This window comes from Cylas formicarius, unplaced genomic scaffold (genome assembly GCF_029955315.1).
Source record: "Cylas formicarius isolate icCylForm1 unplaced genomic scaffold, icCylForm1.1 PGA_scaffold_6__28_contigs__length_40554024, whole genome shotgun sequence".
In the NCBI taxonomy this organism is placed as follows: domain Eukaryota; kingdom Metazoa; phylum Arthropoda; class Insecta; order Coleoptera; family Brentidae; genus Cylas; species Cylas formicarius.
This window is the reverse complement of record NW_026844347.1, coordinates 15,889,807-15,911,443: the sequence shown is the minus strand read 5'-3', so window position 1 is coordinate 15,911,443 and position 21,637 is coordinate 15,889,807. Positions and strand designations below refer to the sequence as shown.

The following is a 21,637-nucleotide window of genomic DNA, read 5'->3' as shown; positions in this document are numbered from 1 at the left end:
CCTGATTGTTCGCCATTCAAATTTTGGAATTTAATATTGCTTTGTTAATCTCCAAAATCTCTAGGAGGTTCAACAAAATCCCTTTGTAAAAATGTAGCATTGTATGTAATATAATATGATTGATGATGATAGTGTTCTTTTGTATTTTTAGGCCATACTTGACGTAAAGTTCACAATGCCAAAGGGCATTAGCTGCCCATGACCCTAGGAAAATTTCCTTAAACTTTAAAGATTATTAAAAAAACCCCTAAATATTAATGCCGACTAAAAATTGTTATCTATGTTTAATAATTATTAAGTCATCCTCTAGAAACACATAAAATTAATTAATAATGTAAGAAAAATAACTTTAAAACAATTATAAAAATATATATTGCAATAAATTTTCAAAATGATATCCCCTTGCTTAAAAGATAAGTTAATTCTTCTCAAGAAAAGGGTAATTCTTCTCTAGTTTTGAAATCCCCTTTCTATTATTAACAAAGTGAACTACGACCGACGTCAAAAATACTTTATTAAAATTCGCGTATCTTGACATACCAAACGATTAGTGATGAACAAATTAACTTAATATGTAATAATAATAAAAGAGGGGATTTCCCGCAAATACACGTACCTATTGCATCATCATTCACGATTGTCTGGTAGAACAGCTACCGCTTAGCGAAATTGTTTGAAATCTCTTATAAATATTTGCCGAGAAACTTGATCTGAACCAGTAGTATGTAAGATGCGTATCGTAGTTATTTACGGCTTTCAATTATGGTGGTTGTGTTGTGATGTCGCTATTAAATAAATTTCTATCTAGACCGGAAGTCAAATAAGTCATTATGTGTTGAAACCCCCGAGTGATCATTTGAGCGGTGCAGAATAAGGGACTGTGCGCTAGCTGGTGCATTTTCAACACCGCCTCAAATAGAGCTCGGGTTTTGTTCAATATTCGGAAACTGATATGTAGATCATGCAACTGAGAACTGAAAAGGCCGAACTTGATATACGTGAGAGCACGAACAAAAATGGAATTTTTAATGCAGAGAGATAGAGAGATAAAGCAATATCAAATTATAAAAAAGAACATAAAACACCAGAAATATATGGCAACATTACTTCAAGCAACCAAAAAATCGAATCAGAAATAAAATCTGGTGTTATGGGGGTGGACAACATTGGTCGCACAATTCCCAAGAGAACTCATCCGTCCGTATTTGGAGATTGGCTGTGAATTTGTTTTAGGAAAGAACAATGCACGGCTGAACTTGTATGGCGAAATTTCGATTTATTTTTCATTTATACGGTGAATCTGAGCGGTGTAGCTGCACAGTACCAAGCTTGATTTTTTGCTGATGATACACAATTGTATAGTAGTATTCTTTGCTTCGATGTCTAACTTTACGTCGACAGTGCCGGATTTCATACAAAATTATTACAGATTAAGTTGATTTCCCAGTCACTCATGTGTTTTCAGATGACGACTTAATAATTATTAAATGTCAATAAAAATCATTAGTCGGCATTAATTTTAAAGCGTCTTTAATAATCTTTAAAGTTTAAGGAAATATTCTCAAGCTCATGGGCAGCAGTGCATTTTCACAAGCTTTCCCAAGCATTCCCTCCTAAGAACTATTAGCTCAGAATTATAAACATACAAGCAGCGTTATAAATTTTGCTCTAAAGACTCAACATGCCTAAAAGCGCTAAGGCTAGGTAACCGGCTTCCGGATGGATTTGGTCCAGATACAGGGTGTTCGTCCACTTATTATATGAACTTTAATATTGATTTCTAACGTACTAAAATTAAAAGTGAAAAAAAAAAACAACACTTTCTATACATTAAACTGGAATAGTTCAATGTTCTTTTATATCTAACGCTATAATTTTGTGTAACGACCCCAAATCAAAGTTACTTAGCTTCTATTTAAAAAAGCATTTACTTCTTCCTGAGCAAAATAATTAAAGTGTAGAGATTAAGTGTAAATGTATATATGTGTAATTTAAGTTACATATTTGATTGTTATAATTTTATGATTACTTTTACTCGTAATTTGGAATGTGTAAATTGCATTCACATGTGGGTTAAGTGTGAGTGGTTCCATTTACAGCCAGACTTCGCCCATGTAATGTTAATAGGGAATAAATATATAAATAAATAAATAATATCGAAAATGGAGCGGATCCAACGTACAGAATAATTAACGCGGAGAATTTCGACGATGACAAAACCGGACCATGCTCGCTGTATTCAGAAGAAAACTGCCCATGTGTGCTTTGATTAATTCTGCCCTTTTATACAATTGGTTGCATTCAAAGGTTCTTGCATGAAATAAAAGATTTTTTATTTTATTCAAGACTTTTTATTTAGATTTAAAAAACAAACAAAAACACATTTACATGAACATATAAAGGACGCTGATGCCAGGGTATGAATACAAAATGCGAAACTGCAATCTAATAATAGTATATTATGCAACAAGTGCGATAAACGGCATTTGACTCACGAGTTTTTCATAAACGAGTAACATCATTTCAAGGGTATGAAATAAATCCACGCGTGTATTTTGCATTTGTGCATAGTATTATGACTTATTGTTGTAGGTTTCCAAGAAACGCTGACTTCAAGTAAGGTGTGCGTTACTAGGATTTGCCGAAAACCAAAAACCGAAGTTTATAGAACACGATGGATTTAAATTTTTCAAACGAGATGTTTTTCCAAAAATATTTAATGTCGAAGTTTTTAGACCACAAAAATCAAGGTGATGCCGTTATCTGAATTTGGCTATGGAATGTTAAGTGTTTCATGTTTAGTTCTTCAGATTCATAATCTCGAAGAAGTCCTTGAAAATATCTTAAATTGTTTCTCCTGAAATTAGAATAGACATTAAAAATGTGGTTTCATTAAACTCTTACTTTTTCCAAAAACTCACTTTTATAACGCATTATGAGTGAAAGTTTTTTCAAGCATTCTCGAAAAATGTTTGCGTAAAAAGCTTTAAAATAAAGATATTTCATATGAAATTAAAGCAATTATGAACTTGATATTTGTGTTTTGACTATAGTGAATTCCAATAGATATCTTTTATTATTGTACAGAAGTTACTTTATCCAATATTACAAATTTATTATTTATAATACGGCTATCATTCATTGCTCTTCTCGCGAAATGTTTTCTCCAACGCTACATATTGTCGTCAAAACAATGGCAATTTAACGAACAATTCTTGGTTGGACGTCTGTCGTCACCTAACGACCACTAGTCACGCACATCCATGTGTCGGGTTTGTAACATGCCTTAATAGAATTTCAGGATTTCTACAAATTACCAGTGGATGTTGCCGGTCCCGCTGTTTTTGCAATACACGATGGCAGAAGGGGGCTGGAGGCCAGTTTTTGGTATCAGTCAAAGTGCTTTTTTGCAACCAAAGACAAGTGTTGCTTATATTTCCCTCTTTGTATACGTGTTGGTCTATGATCAAAGAAAAAATTCCTCGACAGATCGCGGCAATGGGAGAATGTCCTAAGTAAAATTGTCCACGTAAAACCGAGGTAGAAAAATAATCAAAGCCACACGCACACCCACATCGCCGTAAATAGGACATCAGAAAAATACTCTTGCTAAGAATAGACGTCTTCCATCCATGGTAGAGGACAGTTATATCGGCAATTTATATACGCCAATTTTGCGAGAATATATTTCGCACGTGCCACAACGACGGTAATGACTTCCAACTCGAAAAAGTTCGAGAACTGTGAACTAAAAATGATGCTTTCATCAGGATTCATACAAAGAAGGAGGGTTATTAGTATAGAAAGTTCGAGTAGGTTAGGATTTTATTGATGTTATTTAGGCCTTTGATGCAATAAATCTAACTTAATAGATATATTTTTATTACCGAAATCTTTGTTATTTGATTTCAAACTTTTTTCTTTGGCGTTTGCCATTTTCTTTCTGGGATATTTGATAAGTACAAATTTTCCAACACTTTTATTAGAAAGCACGAATGAATACTCAACAATCACAGAGTATAACTAGTGCCCATACTCTCCACCAGTAATCCTCACACAATTATAAAGAAGAAGAAGAACCTAGTAACCTGACACTTTAATTTCAAAATTGTTATTTACAAAATTTTCAATGATTAGATCATGTTTGTAGATTTCACACAATGCCAAATTAATATGTTTCATAGGTAACAATGATCAGACCTCTAAGATATTTGCATTTTTTCAAAATTCCCCAAAAGGAGAAGAAATATGTTGCCAGAAAATTGATCGGGTAGGTCGTTATGCAATTTGCTATAATTTGTGACGTATTTTGTTGTTTTTAGATACTCCAGTGAGCAAATGTATTCGGTTGTTTCGGACGTGAAAAATTACCGACAATTTTTACCTTTTTGCACCCAATCAATCATACTGGAATGCAAAGATGATGTTATATATGCAAATTTAGAGATAGGGTTTCCTCCGATAGTTGAAAACTACACATCAAAAGTACTGCTCATAAGGCCCCACATGGTCCATGCTGTGGGTCTTGACGGACGATTGTTTCATTCTTTGGAGACTGTATGGAAATTTGCCCCTGGACTAAAAAGCAATCCCCAGTCTTGTATTGTTGACTTTAGTGTCAGATTCGAATTTAAATCTGTTATACACAAACAACTGGCATCCATGTTCTTCGATAAGGTGGTCATGCAAATGGAATCTGCTTTTTTTAATGAAGCAAAAAGAAGATATGGCAAAGAATCAGTACCTAGTCATATTTTAAGTTATGTAAATAATTGAATTTACCAGTGATATTATGCTTATAAAAACATAAATAAGTAAATTGCATGTATAAAGAAACAACACCAAATTTGCTTAAGTTCTTTAAGAAAAATGAGCTGTCCATACCGCCCTCTCTTTGAAAAAGCATTTCAAGATTGGAAAACTTTAAATTATTGTTATATTAAATCAAACGGTATAGATATAACAACTCTTGATATTCTATTCAAGAACAAATATCTAACTTTGTGTGCAATAAGGACATGTACAAGGTGTCCCACATAAGATCCTTTATACCTAAAGGTATCGAATTTACAAAGAAAAGTTAAATGCAATGTGTTTTTATTTTTAAGAGAACTCTTAAATTATATGAGTTGCACATCAATGTTTGCAGGAAAAGGGAACAAATTTGAAAACTTATGTGGATTGAATTTTATGTATAATTTTTAGCTATCTCTTGTTTTATAATTTCGATGGCTAAAGTCAGTCAAAGTTTGTTTTGATATCTTTTGGAAAAATTTACTGTTGGTTGTAAAGGTTTTTACTTGCAAGTCTCAGACTTTATTGAACTGATCTGATATTATCCCCATATTGAGCTTTTAAAATTACCATTTTTAATTGCTATTTTTTGAATTGGATAATTCTATAAGAGCAAAGTTTGACTTGACTTTGACTTCCTGAACTTACCCGAGTTAGTTTCAGTGATTTAAAAAATCCAGGCCTGAGGTCATATTGATGTCTAACAAATAAACACCAGATTTCATTTCATCCCTATGTTCACATAATAATGCAAAAATAAAATGAAAGCTGAGTAACGTTAAAAATAAACCTGGAAACATTTCTTCGGCTTAGTGAATCTTACCCAACCTTGTTGTTGTTCTGATCTCAAATTTATATTCCCGGGACCTCGGTGGCCAAGTGGTTAAGACGCGAGTATCCTATCCAGGCAGTCCTTGTACCCAATTCCAGTTTATAAAATAGTTTTTCGAAAGCAAAACTCACTCTAGACGTAAAAACTATTGAATAAGAATAAAACACATTGGGAACTTATCCCTAATGATGTTACGAACCTCGAGGAGATATTCCGAGGAAGGGGCCATCGTAGCTATAACCGTTGGTATGAATCGGAATGTTTTCCCGACATTGTTCGGTCTAAATTATCACTAACTCAAAACTCGGGACTCAAATGCATTCTACCAAACTTTCATTAAGAGTTTTAGTAACGATGGCCAAATCGTTCCGAACGTTGATTAGTGAAAAACATGAAAATTTCCGTTTAGATAATTAGTTCAAAGCTCGGGCCTGCTTTGCATATATTTCCTTTTTTGACAATCATATATTTAATTAACCTGTTTCATTTTTTTAAATTTGGAAATCGAAACCAGAACACATTTTATATTTTAAAAAATTAATTTGTCGTGAAACGTTAAATAATTTAAAGAACTTAAGCAGCGTAAAAACGGGACATGACTTCGCTGTGACGTCACTCCCTTTATCAGATTCGGCGGCAACGTCTATTCGGCATGCAAAGTGGCAGGTTTAGCGTGTAATAATGTAATAATGCAAAACGAGTCAGAAGAAAGTGCCTAATATGTGTTCTGTGCTTTTCAACTTCGAGAAATGCTTCAGAAAAACTATAAACGTACCGAACCGAAGTGAGAAGAATTTGGCAGAATGCGATGTTTCGAGGTGTTTTTTTAGGCAAAACTCGTGCACTGTTATGGAGGCCATTTTGACTAAAATCTTTTAAACTCAATACTTGTCAATTTACCAAATTTAAGCTGACTATGGTACTTTACTAATCATATTTTATCGCGCTTTTTGATCAAAGAGCCTACCGCGACTATCCTGCGAATTTGTGTGATCCATATGTCAAGTGCAACCCGCGACCAACTTCGCACAAACTTTCTAGTTCTACTATTAAGATTTTCCTTTTCCTGTTGCCATAGACGACTTGACCGTATTTTTGTCCTTTCTAAAGGGGGCTAATAAATGGAGATTTTCTTCTGCGGATTTCCCGATGAACTGACTCTTTTTTTTGTTTTTTAAAGTAATCTTTATGCTTGGGATCCCACAATTTTTTGATTAATTTGTAGGTCTGCACTAAACTTAACGTGCTTTTATCCGAACACTCCATATTCAATAACTATCGCGTTGTCCGATTTCCTGCAAACGAACTATCACGAACCCGTCCCACTGGACGCGCAAAATTCCTTTGAGCTCGCGCCAAAAACCGTCAGAAAACGCCTACGCCGCGCGGCATGAGGAAGGCTCGCGAGCCCTGTATAAATTTCACGAATCAGGCTCGTCATTCGCGCGGCTCAGGTGCGTCGCGACATATTAATACCTTAAAATTACTACATATTATAAATACAACTTATTAAGTTACCAATGGATTTCATACGTTTTAAATAATTAGCCGATGATTAATTTGATAAGAATAGTTTTTACAAAACTTCTGGATTCCTCCTGCGTCCGTTTTTGCTGAATCGAAGTTGCTAACGTTTCGCCAATCACACTGTTGGGTTCTTCAGAGCTTAACTGAAACTGGCATATGTATGGTACGCTGTAATGCACATGCGGCAAAGAATACATTGGAGAGACCGGACGAAAAATATCAACCAGAACATGAAAGAGCCTTAAGACTACGACAAATAAACTCATCAGCGGTTGCCGAACACAACCACGAAACCAGACATAAAAACTTTATTCGATAAACTAAAATTCTTGCATGTAATCAATTCCTCTATCAACGAAAAATCCGAAAGTCTATAGAAATATATAAGCAACCTAATAATCTTAACCGTGACTCAGATCTTTACCTCTCACCAATATGGAAATCAGTCATCCGAGACGGTGTTTAGGCCCCTCATTTAGCTCCGCCCCCGTCAAACAATATATAAGTAGGTACAGTTTCAGTCCAGCTCTGAATAAGTCAACAGGATGATTGACGAAACGTTAGCAAGTTCGACTCAGCAAAAACCGACGCAGGATGTATCCAGAAGTTTTGTAAAAGGTATTACAGTAGGCTCTGGAAAGTCCTTTGAAAAACTGATCAGAATATTTAATTTCATAAACAAAATTATTGACTTCATTTTTAGATAAAACATTACATTACAACTATGAACTTAATTGCTCAGTTTTTTTACAAAAAATCCCTCCTTAACCGACGGCGAAGTAAAAATAAGCTTCCTTTTCACCACCTTGATATTTTAATAAATTAATTTTATTGATAATCATGTGAAACTATTTATATAGGCGGTACCTTCAATTTGTTTTATGATACCTTAATTTATTTGGCCTCTGTTAGCCCACCCTAATGGAACCTGTAACTTACCTCTGCAATTCTATTCCGTCGCATTACCGTACTTAAAAAGGCTTTATTTTAATTAAAATTTTCCAATACTATAAATATGCCCATTGAATCGGAGTAATCATGTTGCAAGTAAATACTTACACACAAAGAACACTGTTTAAGGATTATAATGAATGCAGGCAAGGACATCACGAATCCGTCGACGCTTTTTGGCGCCTTACGATCTTTGATCTTAAATAACTTCAAAATTTTCATAGTATGCTTCAACTTTTGTCGAATTAAGTGAAGAAAAAAAAAACAAAAGAGAATGTCGCAAACCAGGGTATTATTAAAAAGTATGTTCGTATCACGTATTTTTTTACTTAAAGAAACGTTACTACAGAAAACAGATGTGAGGGGGAGAGGGACAAAAATAAAACATTAATGTTATTGCGAAATATATATTGCGCATAATTTCATTTCCTCTCCATAAACTTTTTAAATGTTAAACAACAGCTTACATCAAGTTTCTCAAATGATCCAAAATATTCGATTTATCATTTCAAACGAATATAGAGGAAAGGCACCTAATATGACATTGGCACCTATTATGAGACACCATATTATGTTCTCGTCAACTGACAGTCGTCATCTAGCGACAACGTCCGAAATTAATTTATCGTACGGTGAAATCTGAAATCAGCTGGAATTGATTTTAGTTGCTGTCAATACACGGCACGTGTATGTGGGTTTATGCGTTTCTGCAATATCAAAATTTGAGGTGATTTTTTTGTTTAATAGATAAGAAAATTAATAGGTTTTGCTTATTTGCTTTGTTGTGTGGACGTTGTTTTATTGTTCGAAATAAATAAAATGAATAAAAACTTATGTGATGTTTGGAAAAAAACATGTAAATAATTTCTTGCTAAGGTTCCTAACATGAGGTACAACAAGGATCTTAATATAAGATACCTCATATTAGGAGCGCTTTTAGTTTTGTTATAATTGTAAGAAATTTTTTTGCAGACGCTTAAACATATTAAAAATGCAGTGGGATCATGATTAGCGCTGTTAATGCAGTAAGAAATAAGGTGATGGGGTACTTTAGGGCCTCCAAAATATTCAATGTTCCAACTCACCAAAACTACTTCACTTCCTTTTGAAAGAAAAATTACTGAATTCAAATGGAAACAAAGTATTTTGGTCTTCAAAGGAGAAATATCAACTATATGGCGTTCGAATTAGCAATTATAAATGGTTTAAAGCATCCCTAGTTATCCGAGTTATCGGTATATACTTCATAGGCAAATGCGAGGGTGCCGAAAACGTTGCACAATTCTTCAAAATATTTGAAAAGGAGATGGAAAAATATAATTTTTCTTCACATAGGTCACACAAAGTTGACCAAACAGGTATCACGGTCGTTAAACAAACAAAGTAAAATCATTGGCTTGAAGGAAAAACCGGTTGTGCCATAACATCACAAGAGAAAGGAAAACTCCTTACAGTTGTGACAGCTTCTGGTACTTTTGTTCCTCCTTTATTAGTGTTCCCTCGTAAAATCAAAAACTAACCAAGAAAAAAGGATCCAATTTTTTTAATGTTGCATCACTTAATTCATCTAGAAAAATAGGTCTCTTTCCTTGCAACAAAAGTGTCTTCAGGCACACTGATTTCTTGGAAGGAAAGCAAAATCGACCATTACAAGAAACAAATAATGAAAATGGGGTCCTTTAGAATATGGCTGTTGATCTTCCAAAGTCTAAGAAACCTGTAGCAAGGCAATTCCATCAACCAAGATCAAGTCTGATAAATATGATTTGCTGGTCTCTGCAAAAGATGTTTGCTCAATGCCATCAACCTCTGCAAATACTAATAAACAGAAAGGTAAAGCAAGTTTAATAACATACAAAAAGAAGTTGGAAGAATCCCTAACAAAGAAACTAAAAAAAACAAAGAAAATAAAAAACCAAAGCCTCCAGGACCAAGAGCAAACAACAATCCAAAGCTAAAAGTACCAAAAGGGCTAAAATTGTATCAAACAGATTCATTATGACGACTCAACTGATGATTGAACAATAATTTTATTTTAGTTCCTCTCCTTATTTTTCTAGGTTTTCTATTTTGAAACAGTCCTTCATTGGGAGACAAAATTTGAAAATAACAAAAATTGACTTTTCTACTTTTTATTACTTCACCAAAATAATTAATATTTTGAATAATTTTAACGTTATAAATTAAAAGTATACACAACGGTCTAGCCTTTGCATATTTTTAAACATTCTTACCCCTTTATTTAACAAAAATAAAAAGGTGTCTCATATTAGGTGCATTTCCTCTAAAGATAACCAATCTGCGCAGTAAAGGGTGTAACGACATGAATATACATGACATTTAAACACCTATACAGCAACCATTGAAAGCTACATGACACATTTTAAAGTACATTTGGAGGAAATTTGTGGGTAAGATATGGATATCAGAACACTGAGACATTTGTCTGGAATGGAAATAGAAACATGTACAAGCACAAATAGATGGCCATGGCCCAGGTAGACATTTGTGAAGGTCAAAAGTTGTGAGATATATGGCCTTGCTTTGCAGTTATCCTTCATTCACTTTATTTCATACAGAATTACCTCCATTCAAATTTGTCATCCAAATTGAAATTTGTGAAAGGGTGACATTGGAGGCAAAACAGGATATGTATGATTTGGGTCAACTGGCACGATGCGGAACGATTACCCCAAATACCCATTGCCATAACATCACGAGAGGAAAACTCCTCACAGTTGTGACAGCTTCTGGTCCTCCTTTATTAGTGTTCCCTATCCCTATGTTAATGGGAAACGCTTCTCGATAGATAAAAAATTTATGAAATAATACATGTGGGATGAAAAATATTGGGCTAATAGCGAATATATTAAATACGGGGGAGGAAGAATAAAGTAGATTTGGCATTCATGCTGGATACTAAATACCATCAACTTTGTTATGTCGGTGCTAAATTTCTAACTTGATACATATTTCTACTTTGTCTATTGATTATACCAACATTAGACACATAATATGGTGTTACAAAATTCATTCAAAGACTCAGGGGTCAGCACAAAAAAACGTAATTATTTTCGATGTACAATGTTTGGAGTTGAAAAATTGTAAAATTGAAGAAAACCACTTAATTTAATTACTAGCAGTTTTTTATTGGAACAATTTTTTCCAGATTTTACTTTTGACTTTTCAGATGGGGCATGCAATAATAACTAGCGAAAATTCACAAAAAGACAGTGGCTAGGTACATACTACGTAAAACGTTATATTTGAAGTGGACACCAGAAAATTAATTCAACCACATTGTCCTGAGGTACATATAAAGACATTTATAGCGAACATTGCACAGCACAGCATGCACCTAAAATTAAATTAGAGATAAGACATCTCCCAAAAGGAAAAACAAAATATTTTCTGAAAATACATGCTTAAGCACAAAAACCCTTTGAATGAGTCCTAGGATAGTAAACCTATGACCTGCCTAAAAACTGTAAGCGTGAAGTGCACACGATGCAACGTCAGATAAGTAACTACAAGTCACACTTGAAGATCAGATGTAAATTAAAACCAAATTTGAGAAAGCCCCATTTTGATTTCTAACCTCTAAATTAACAATTTTTCTAATGAATTTTGCAACACCGGCCAGCTATTTACACAAAGATCTTTATGATTCCTGATGTTGATCAAAACGATGCGATATAAATCCGAGTTAATCTCGTACTACTCGCCCCTAAACGCAAAAACTAAAAGCTGCCTCCATCAGAAAATTTTCGTTGTCAACTCACCCCGCCCGGCTACAAAACCAACAAAAATGCCCAAAGGGTCCAGGCTAATCGTCTTCAGTCGACACGCCTGGAGCCCAATAGGTTAGAGATCATATAACGACCGCTCCCGCCTCCGCCCTGGTCTCGGACAATGGCGGGCAGTCGGACCATGAGTTTGTGTACGGATCGAAACATTCGACGTCGGCGATGGTGCACTGGGCTCTGTAGAACGGAGTCGCGTGCATCTGAGCCCCTCCTATGACGTACAAGAAGCCATCAATCGCGGACACAGCGGGCCCACTCCTTTCCAGCTTCATCGGCGGTACCATTTCCCATTTGTTCTAAAAAAAAAGGAAATCCGTAGGATCAAAGTTCAAACTTTACATCGCCAAACTAAAACTAAATAAAATAGAATTAGTTCAAAACATTCCATGGTATTGGTGATTTTACAACTCAATGAGACCCCTGGCGGACTGCTTCACAAGTAAAGTATGGAATGACGGCGTTGTCACATAAGTTTCATGTTTGCGTTGTATGGATTGTTGCTTCAAAAAATGGTTCGTCCGCGATTCAACACTGGCTGTGTCGATGGATGTCACTCAAGAAACAATAAATAACAGTTCTATAAAAAACGTACCTAGCACACTGCAGCAAGATACAGTAAAAACAAAATTTGTTGCACTGTTAGGTCTCCATAGAAAGCTTTATAACGAATTTCTCACTCTCTATAATGAAAGAAAAAAGGGCACATCAGGTAACAAAGTAATGAATATAGGCCGACTTGTAATAAAAAATTAAAAATCATTGATTTTTTGAAAAAAACATTGATTTTTTTTTAAATCACGATTTTTTTTAATTGTTTAGATTTTAATTTTTTTTTTAATTTCGTAAAAATATGTATTTCCCGTTTTTTTTATAGCACTTTCAAAATACTTTATAGCCACTATAAACAATATAGTACAATATACTCATACACATTTAAAGATTTCGTTTTAAAACCAATTGAATATTTGTGAAAATAGTTCAGGTACAAATAAAAGTGTCAATATATTAGTTATATTTTTTATTTAATAATGGTGACGATCTCAAATAACCTACCATCTAATCATTTGCACTGCTTGTATTTATCGCTTACTGCCTTAATATTTCGTCCAACTACCTTAATTTTTTTATAACTTTTATTAGTCTTTTAGACATGCTATCAACTAATTCCTTAAGTGAATTAGTTGAAATATGATGTTCTGTATCGGATTTGGGTCTGGACTAACTGCTGGCCATTCTAATAACTAATACAAAAGTCTTGAAACTACCGTTTTGTAGTTGCAGCTATAAGTGTGTGCGTTATCCTGTTGAAAAATTATGTTTTCATCTTCAGTCGCCGTAATGAATGGTAGAAGAATCATGTAAAATTGCTTGATAACTAACAGCAGTCATACACCCAACGATAAATGCCAATTCGGTTTTTAAGAATACCGCCCCAGACAACTAACCTCCTCCATTAATCCTTCGAAGCATAATTTGTCTATCAAATTTCAAATCATTATAATAATACTTACATCCATGTGGATCATCAATATTGAATTTTTTTCCATCACTAAATATGAGACGTTGCCAAAAGTCATCCTTTATTACATATTTTTCTGCAAACTTAAGTAGATTAAATTTATGTTGTGTTTTCAAGATTGGTTTACTAAGACATTTTTGATGTTTGAAATGTTTTGATTCAGCTGCCCACATTCTTATTAAACTCGGATCACAATTTGGATTACATCTACGCAACGGTGCTGTTGATAATACCCCGGTAGTTGTGCGTTCTACGTTCGAGAAAAACAGACGAGGGTGCCCTGAATATTTTTTTTACCACAGTTTTCGATTCCTGGCTTTAAACATTTTTTCGCGGCATATTAAAAGGCAAAACAAAACTGCACAGATAAACCCATTATATTAATATTAATAATTAATAATAATATTAATACGTCTTAAGACAAATGACCTACTTCTCAGCGTCAAGGTGAAATAAGGTAAAACTAAGTTCACACAGCAATCGCACCTATTTTCATTTGCGTAATAAAATATTGAAAGTATTATAAAAATATGTTGGAGTCGATATGTTTTCACAGGTCTGTAAGTATTCGTCAGAACGCGCTTTTGGCAAGAAAATTTGTCAAGATCTGTTTTTCCCAGATCTATAAATTTTCATCAAATACGTCTCGCTTATTTAATTCGTGGTTTGTGAAAGGAGTGGAACTAGTGGAAAATGGAGCATTTGTTTTATTATTACTTGTTTCATTTTTATTTCACTTTCTATCTCGTACAAGGTATGGTATTCACAAAAACGTTTTTAAAAGAATTATTTGTTATTGTTTAGAATTTTTAGATACTTAATTTTATTTTTTAGGACACATAAAAAAATATTTCGTATTCATGTCGTATAATTTCTTTATCTTGGAGAAGAATGTACACGATTTTCAACTTAGTAAAAAAAAAGGCTATGTATGTATTTTTTACCGCATATGCACGGAATGCCATAAACTCATGATATCTCAAACGGAATTTTGTCTTTGACAGATCGAAGATGTGGAAAGATTTGTTGGACAAGTGCTAAATCTGTTTTTAATATTATATTTCTCAAGAAATTTTAATATGTGGTCAGTGATGATATGTGCTGAAGTGTATTTTGTGGCGGAATTCTTAATCTGTCTAATGCGGAAGTTATTATAGAGCAAAGCAGATTTCATGTGTTTTCATTTAGTGACCGGGGCTGAGATAGTTTTGCGGCTATGTAAACAGGAGAGTTGGAAACAGATGATTTTTGGGACTGATGGTGACGTGACAATACATTAAGGTATCGGTCTGTTTGTGTAGGCTTTCTGTAAACAGAATGACCTAATGTTAGGTCTGCTGTGCTATTAATAAAAATATCTAAGAATAGATTATTTTTAGTTTTTAATTCAACGATATGGTGTGTGTATAGAGTTTAAATGGCTGCGAAAATCTGCGAAGGATTCTAGGCCATTAAGCCAAATAACAAAAGGTTCCGCTCTCTCAAACATTATATAAACGGCTATAGAGTAAAATGCCAGTTGCAGTGAACTTCCGAAGAAGCCAACAGGAGAAATTCAAAGTAAATATTACAGAAGCTTTCGGAAGTTTCTTTCAAAAATTAGTTTGGATAGATGGCCGAAGAAAATATTAGAATGGACATCGCTGGAATGGAGAAAAGGGGATGATCGCGGAGAAACTGGATTTCATAAAATTTAGAAAGAAAAATACATTCATCAAGAGAAAAAATTAGAAATTTAGAAAATGCAGAAAAACCAATATATAGAACTTCGGGAGATGCTTCTCGAGAACACAGTGACTTAACATTTAAACAATACCTAAATAATTTTTGTTTATAATTAACCATAGGAAGTACAAAAAATATGAATTTTATTTCACACATACTTCCAAAAAGACTACAATTATGGGCAAAGTTAGTCCAAGTACTTCATCGTGCTGAATGTTAGGTCTGTATAATTAAACTTAGTGGGGTAACTTTCTTCATTGCTTTAGTTTTCATCAGATCTAGTATGTTGACATTATTCTAATTTCTCACAAATCCGAAAAATGTCGGATCTTTTGGAATTACTATTTTATTTATCTTCCAATATCAAAAATATAGAAGCAACATCTTACCAGAATGTTACCAAAAATTGGATTTTAAACTTGCCGTACCTATTTAGCAAACAAAGAAATATTGTTTATTCGAAACCTATGTTTGTTGTTGAATATCAGAACAACCTAAAATGCAGAAAGGATCCATAATGTTCTCAATAAGTTTCCATTTTAGTTCAAGGACCAAGCTCACAATAATCCACAAACTACAAAGCAAAAACGAAAATTTCAACAAGATTGCAAAATAATGCTAATCATCAATATTATGTGCTTGCTTTAAAATGTACTTACAATGGGTGGTATGTGCAAGTCTCTTAAAGACTAACCAACCGATACCATCTTTGTGAAAAGAAGAGAGGACAAGTTAAGAACAAATCACGAAATGCACTTGGGATATGTCATATTAACTTGTTGATTTTCATAAAAGTTATTCTCAAATTGTTGTAGTTAACATTTTAATGTTAACATGTCCATTCTATAAAATCGAATTTTTTTCTAGCACAATTTGATCAGGGAGGTCAGGTGAAGACAATATTCGCCTTGTTCACACAGATATGGTTAGAAACAAATGCCTTCTCCAGTCCAAATTTGGAAAACCATACATTCTTCATCAGGATGGTAATTGTATGATAAGAAACCGGTGTTTAAAATGGTTAAAAGTACCAGACTGTCAAAATCTTGAATCTTACCTTTTTAAAAGAATACCTTTCGACGGAGTTGAGCACCTGCTGTTTATGGGTACCCCCCACCACATACAAGTAATCATCCAATACGACCACACCCATTTGGAACCTGGCAATTGACATAGGTGGCAATTTCTGCCATTCGCCAGTAGCTGGATTGTATTTCATCAAGTCTTGCATATTACGCTGATTCAGAGAACATCCACCCACCATATAAATCCGATCTTCATAGGCAACCACACCCATGCTAAACCTTGGCTCCGTAAGATTCCCCACTAGTTCCCAATGGTCCACCTTCGGATCGTATCGCTCAATTGAGTCGCACATATCGGAATCGACCCAACCTCCCATTGCGTAGAGGTAACCGTTCATGGCACAGAGGCCAAACTCACACCTGGATATCAGCATGCTAGCGATAGAGGTCCATATTTTGGTTACCGGATCATATCTTTCACAGCTGGATAGAATATTTGAATCCTCCTCGCCTCCCACCACATAGATGTGCCCGTTCATGGACGCCACGCCAGGTACTAAGCGGTTTACTTTCATATCTGGCAATTTGGTCCATTTTCTGATAAAAACAAATAAAGTGTAACCTATTCGGCACTGGACATTACTCAATCCAACCTGCTAAACGTGTCGAATTTCTCAATGGATACATAGCTCATTTCAAGACCCCGATCCCAAACGCTGTGCAATTCCCTCTTTGAGCCGCCGATAACATAAATGTCCTTCTTGGCGCATTTTCGAGGCTTGACATTTAAAGGTACCAGACAACCCCTTCGGTTAGCTATGTCGCTGCGTACCGACTTTAAAGCCACCTTGAGGCTGCTATCTGAACAGTTTTCGATCGCCTGTTCCAAGAAACCTGAAAAGGAAATGATCAATTGACATCAATATTCAATAGTACTTAAAATCCCGATCAATGTTCAAATCACAGACTTTTAAAATTTTCATTAGAAAAAAATGTAAAAAAAAAACAAGATATTGTTGGGGAACTTGGAATATGGCCATAATTGCCACTGATGTAAAATTTGCAATGTTGCCGGTTTTACCCGAAATCAAAAAAGATCAAATGGAACATATAGTTTATTCTTCCAATAATTGTTTCTACACCGGCATCTGCTATCTTGTTCGCAAAAAAAAAAGATTTTTCTTTTTTAACCCCGCTTCGATAAAGTGTGATATCTTGACGTAAAAACAATTAACAGTTTCATGAAAAACTGTGCATGTTATATCGACAATATTTTATACAGGGGACGCCGAAGAAGTGCACTTCTAAAAGAAATGTAGTAATAATAAACCAACAGCACATACTTATCAAAAAGGTGGTAGCACTGAGGGTCAGCTGTGGTTACCTGTTGTGAATCAAGGCCAAAACTCAAAGGTTTCTAAGTCTATAATGTCTTGCTCCTGAGTTTGCACTCAAGAATTTCGTCCATACAAATCCGCAGAAATTTAATAGATTGTTGATTTAGCTGTCTCACTATTATAGAATTAAGAGAAATGGAGCTGAGACGTGTGTATTCACTTCGCCTACTGATACTGATTCATAAATTATATATTTTTTATTTCCATCTCAACCAATAAATATCCAACCGAGGCAAATACCTCATAGACGATTTCCAACAAATCGGGAAGTTTTCGGACCCCCACGAAATGTCTTCAAACCCAATCAAATATCACCCAACCAACTTCCTAAACCGACACCAATGTCAGGTATCTCGAGACAAACAAATAATTATTTACAAGACGACCGATAAGATAAAATTATTTTACTAACAACAATCAACCCCCGAATTTTATAGCCGAAGAAATGTTTAATCAAGAATGCGATGAAAAATTTGATTATTCTGTTAATCAAAATGAGTATAATGATTACGACGAATTTGAGGAAAATTATGAACAAAATGAGTATGAATATACATCGCATATCGAACAAAACGTTGAAATACAAAATCCAAATGATGAAAACAACCAACCCTAGTAGAAATTAATTTTTCTTCTAAACAACGCTTATCGTATATTCAAATACGTAAACAAAATATTAAAGTACTAATAGACACGGGTAGTTCACGCTCGATATTATGTCCAACTATTGCTAAAAAATATTTTTTCCAATCAAATATACAAAACAATCAAACGCAAACTTTAAACATCTTTATAGAAAATATCAAAGTCGAACACAAAATAATTCATTGATTCTTTTAATACGTGCAAAAATGTGCTAACTTCGGATCCAGTATTATCTTATCCCGACTTTACAAAGAAGTTTGAATTAACAACCGACGCATCAAAATATGCCATCTCAGAAATTTTATCCCAAGACGGACCAATATGCTATGCATTAAGAACGCTAAACCCGTCAGAGATAAACTACTCGACAATTGAAAAGGAACTCTTAGCAATTGTCTGGAGCTGTAAATATTATAGACCTTATTTATTCGGACAAAAATTTATTATTTACACGGATCATAAACCCCTACAAATATCATTAAAAGAGCCAATTTCTCGACTCGTTAGATGGAGACTTAAACTCGAGGAGTATGAGTACGAAATAAAATATAAAAAAGGCAAAAACAATCAAGCAGCGGACGCTTTATCACGATATCCAATAGGTATGAATGCTCTTGAAACTGACTTGATATTTAACTACTTAGGAGAGGCGGATGAAACTATAGGCGACTTTTTATTACATGGTAACGACGAATTGTCAAATCTAGACGACTTAACGTTAAATGAAATTTTGTTTAAACCTGAAGAACAAAAAATTGAAATTTTATCAGACATTCAAATCAAACCCCATTTAACCAACGGGAAAATCTAAAAGATTTAAAAGAAAATGAGACAGTTCATTCCTCAGCGGAAAACCCAATTTTCGAAATTCCAATTTCGGAAAAACCATTAAATCATTTTAAAAATCAAATAATATTAACAAGAGGATATGTAGGAAAATTCTTAATAAGGAAAGAAAACGTGTTTAATAATCGATTTTATATCACCATCCCGAAAAATGACCCCATCATGAAGGAATGCTTTAAACCAAAAACTACTTATGCAATTTACTTTCAAGCGGAAAATTTAATTCGAATTTTCGCTGTAACGTTACAAAACACTTTCAAAAATTCAGCACTTAAAATAGTTCATTGCAATATAGTTCTTGAAGACATCGAAACCCAAGATGACCAACAGGAAAAACTTAGTCTATACCATACGACAAAAACGTGCCATCGTGGAATAAACGAAAGGAGGAAGTAAAGTAAAGTAGAAAATATTATTGGCCAAAAATGTCTGACGATATAGAAAATTATGTTAACAATTGTGACGTATGCCAAAAGAATATGTATGATCGAAAACCACCAGTGATAAAATTTAACTCAACCCCAACAGCATCAAAACCATTCGAACACATTCATATTGATACCTTTAGGATAAACCATGAAGCCTACGTTACAATAATTGACGCATGTTCGCGCTATGTACAAGCGTATCCATTAAAAAGCATAACAGAAACCGAGGTAGTGGAAAACCTTTAGAATTTTACAACGCATCATGGATTACCATTGAAAATAACCTCAGATCAGGGAACAGAATTTAAAAACTAGGACCTCGAAGACTTTTGTAAGTTATACCGAATCGAATAACATTTTACGACACCACAAAATAGTAATTCAAACTCCGGTGTTGAAAGGTTGCACTCAAGTATTATTGAAAGTTATAGATGTCTTAAGGAAGAAAATAAAGAGCTAACTACAGATCAACTCATAAAGAGAGCAGGAATGGGATACACACAGTGACAAAAGTTACACCTTTTGAAGTGATAAATGGTCATTTGAATCTTCAAAACCCATTTGATCTAAATGATAACGCTATCATTTCTTCTTATGTTCAATCGCATAAAGAAACCTCAAGTAAATTGTAGGAACAAATAAAGCAATTAAATGAAAAAAACAAAAGAAGGCATTATTTCAAAAAGAAACGAAAATCGTGAAGAACCACCAGACTTTAGTGATCAAAAATATGCTTTCATTAAAACAAAATTTAGAAGCAAATAACTTCTTAAATTCAAGAAGATAAAAATTTATCAACAATTTCAAAATATTATACACTTTTGTTATCGCTATTTGCACTTCATATAGACTTATATAAATATAATTGCAATTGCTACTTACTGAAGGATATCAGAGGGAGTCGCACCTTCTTCAAAATATCAAAAACATACTGTTTCCTGTTAGAGATGTCATGGTTGATCCATTTGAGGGCTGCCTGAAACATTTCACATTCCGATACAATTTTTAGATATTCAGAACCAAGGAAGCCAATAAACGTATCCTTTTCCAGTTCATAAATCTCTTCTTCTTTGCACACTTCAGGGAAATGTTCCTCGATAAATCTTATAGCAGATACCTTTAATTCCAGTATATTGTGATCTCGGGCAAATCTAAAATGGATGAAATTAATGTTGTCCATTTAAAATGTAATTGACGTACAAATAAATCCCAATCACGTTGGTCTCATGTAGTTGGTCAATTAAAAAATATGTGCACTCTGTAACTATTTCAATTATTTCAAACATGTCTGCAGCAATAACGAGGTCCTCAACTATATTCTTGTTCACCTTTACCTCACCCGAATACATGAAATTAAGCAAAACATCAAAAATATGAGGGTTTATCCCATGCAATTCCACACATTTCTTATTTTTCTCACATAACTCCCCAGTGAACATAGCGTGGAAATACGAGCTACTGGCAGACAATATAGCTTTGTGCGCTCTAAATATTTTAGTTCCAATTTTAATATCAATGTCACAAAACCTATTCTCCCGTCGCAATAGATTTAAATTACTGATTAGTTTTGTGGTGAAATCATAGCAAATATTCTCCCCAGGCTGATCGGAAATAAATTTGCTTTTCTTGATATTTGGGTTTTGGGGTTCATCTTTCAGATACTTGGACAATTTAGATGGCGGCATTTTCGTTTGGTGCGGACACGCCTAACGAGTCTGCGACTTGCAATTTTCACCGGATTTGAGCCGTAAACAGCTATTCAATCAGTAGCTTACATTAAAAGCACTTTTACGCAGTAAGCAAAAACTAAATCCCTCTTGTTTGTTTACATGACAAAAATTTTGACAGCGAAAATGATTTTAAGTCGCGTTCGATTTTCCGTTTACATTGGTAGGGTTCGACGGAATAAAATAAGGTTGCAGTCGTAAGATTTCCCTCGGCCGCAATATTTGCTATTATTTACGTTGTTCTCTATCAGAAATTTACTTTTTATTGCGAATTTTTTTCCATTTAAAGACCAAATACATAAAAACATAAACTAATACAAATAAAGCAAAGCGGATAAGGACGTCATTGATCGTCGTAAAATGGAGCAATATGTCCAAGTAATTATTCTATTCAGCCCGTTCCACCTTCCTTATC

General features: G+C 34.2%; 2 protein-coding genes and 1 long non-coding RNA gene across 3 annotated transcripts; 2 read left to right on the top strand and 1 right to left on the bottom strand.

The window, feature by feature from the left end:
- The first annotated feature begins 656 nt into the window (after positions 1 to 656).
- On the top strand, positions 657 to 3,021 carry LOC132703374 (uncharacterized). The gene is made up of 3 exons (XR_009619068.1): positions 657 to 2,307; positions 2,360 to 2,529; positions 2,593 to 3,021. It is a non-coding gene; the product is annotated as an uncharacterized LOC132703374 (long non-coding RNA).
- A 1,034-nt stretch (positions 3,022 to 4,055) lies between these two features.
- On the top strand, positions 4,056 to 4,849 carry LOC132703345 (coenzyme Q-binding protein COQ10 homolog B, mitochondrial). The gene is made up of 2 exons (XM_060672531.1): positions 4,056 to 4,270; positions 4,323 to 4,849. The coding sequence occupies exons 1-2, from the start codon at positions 4,191 to 4,193 to the stop codon at positions 4,774 to 4,776; spliced, it is 534 nt and encodes a 177-aa protein (XP_060528514.1). The 5' UTR covers positions 4,056 to 4,190; the 3' UTR covers positions 4,777 to 4,849.
- A 3,658-nt stretch (positions 4,850 to 8,507) lies between these two features.
- LOC132704216 (actin-binding protein IPP) lies at positions 8,508 to 21,570 on the bottom strand. Its single transcript, XM_060674108.1, has 5 exons — positions 20,696 to 21,570; positions 20,378 to 20,646; positions 16,833 to 17,073; positions 16,212 to 16,776; positions 8,508 to 12,206 (listed from the first exon to the last, which is right to left on the bottom strand). The coding sequence occupies exons 1-5, from the start codon at positions 21,178 to 21,180 to the stop codon at positions 11,976 to 11,978; spliced, it is 1,791 nt and encodes a 596-aa protein (XP_060530091.1). The 5' UTR covers positions 21,181 to 21,570; the 3' UTR covers positions 8,508 to 11,975.
- Positions 21,571 to 21,637: the final 67 nt, after the last annotated feature.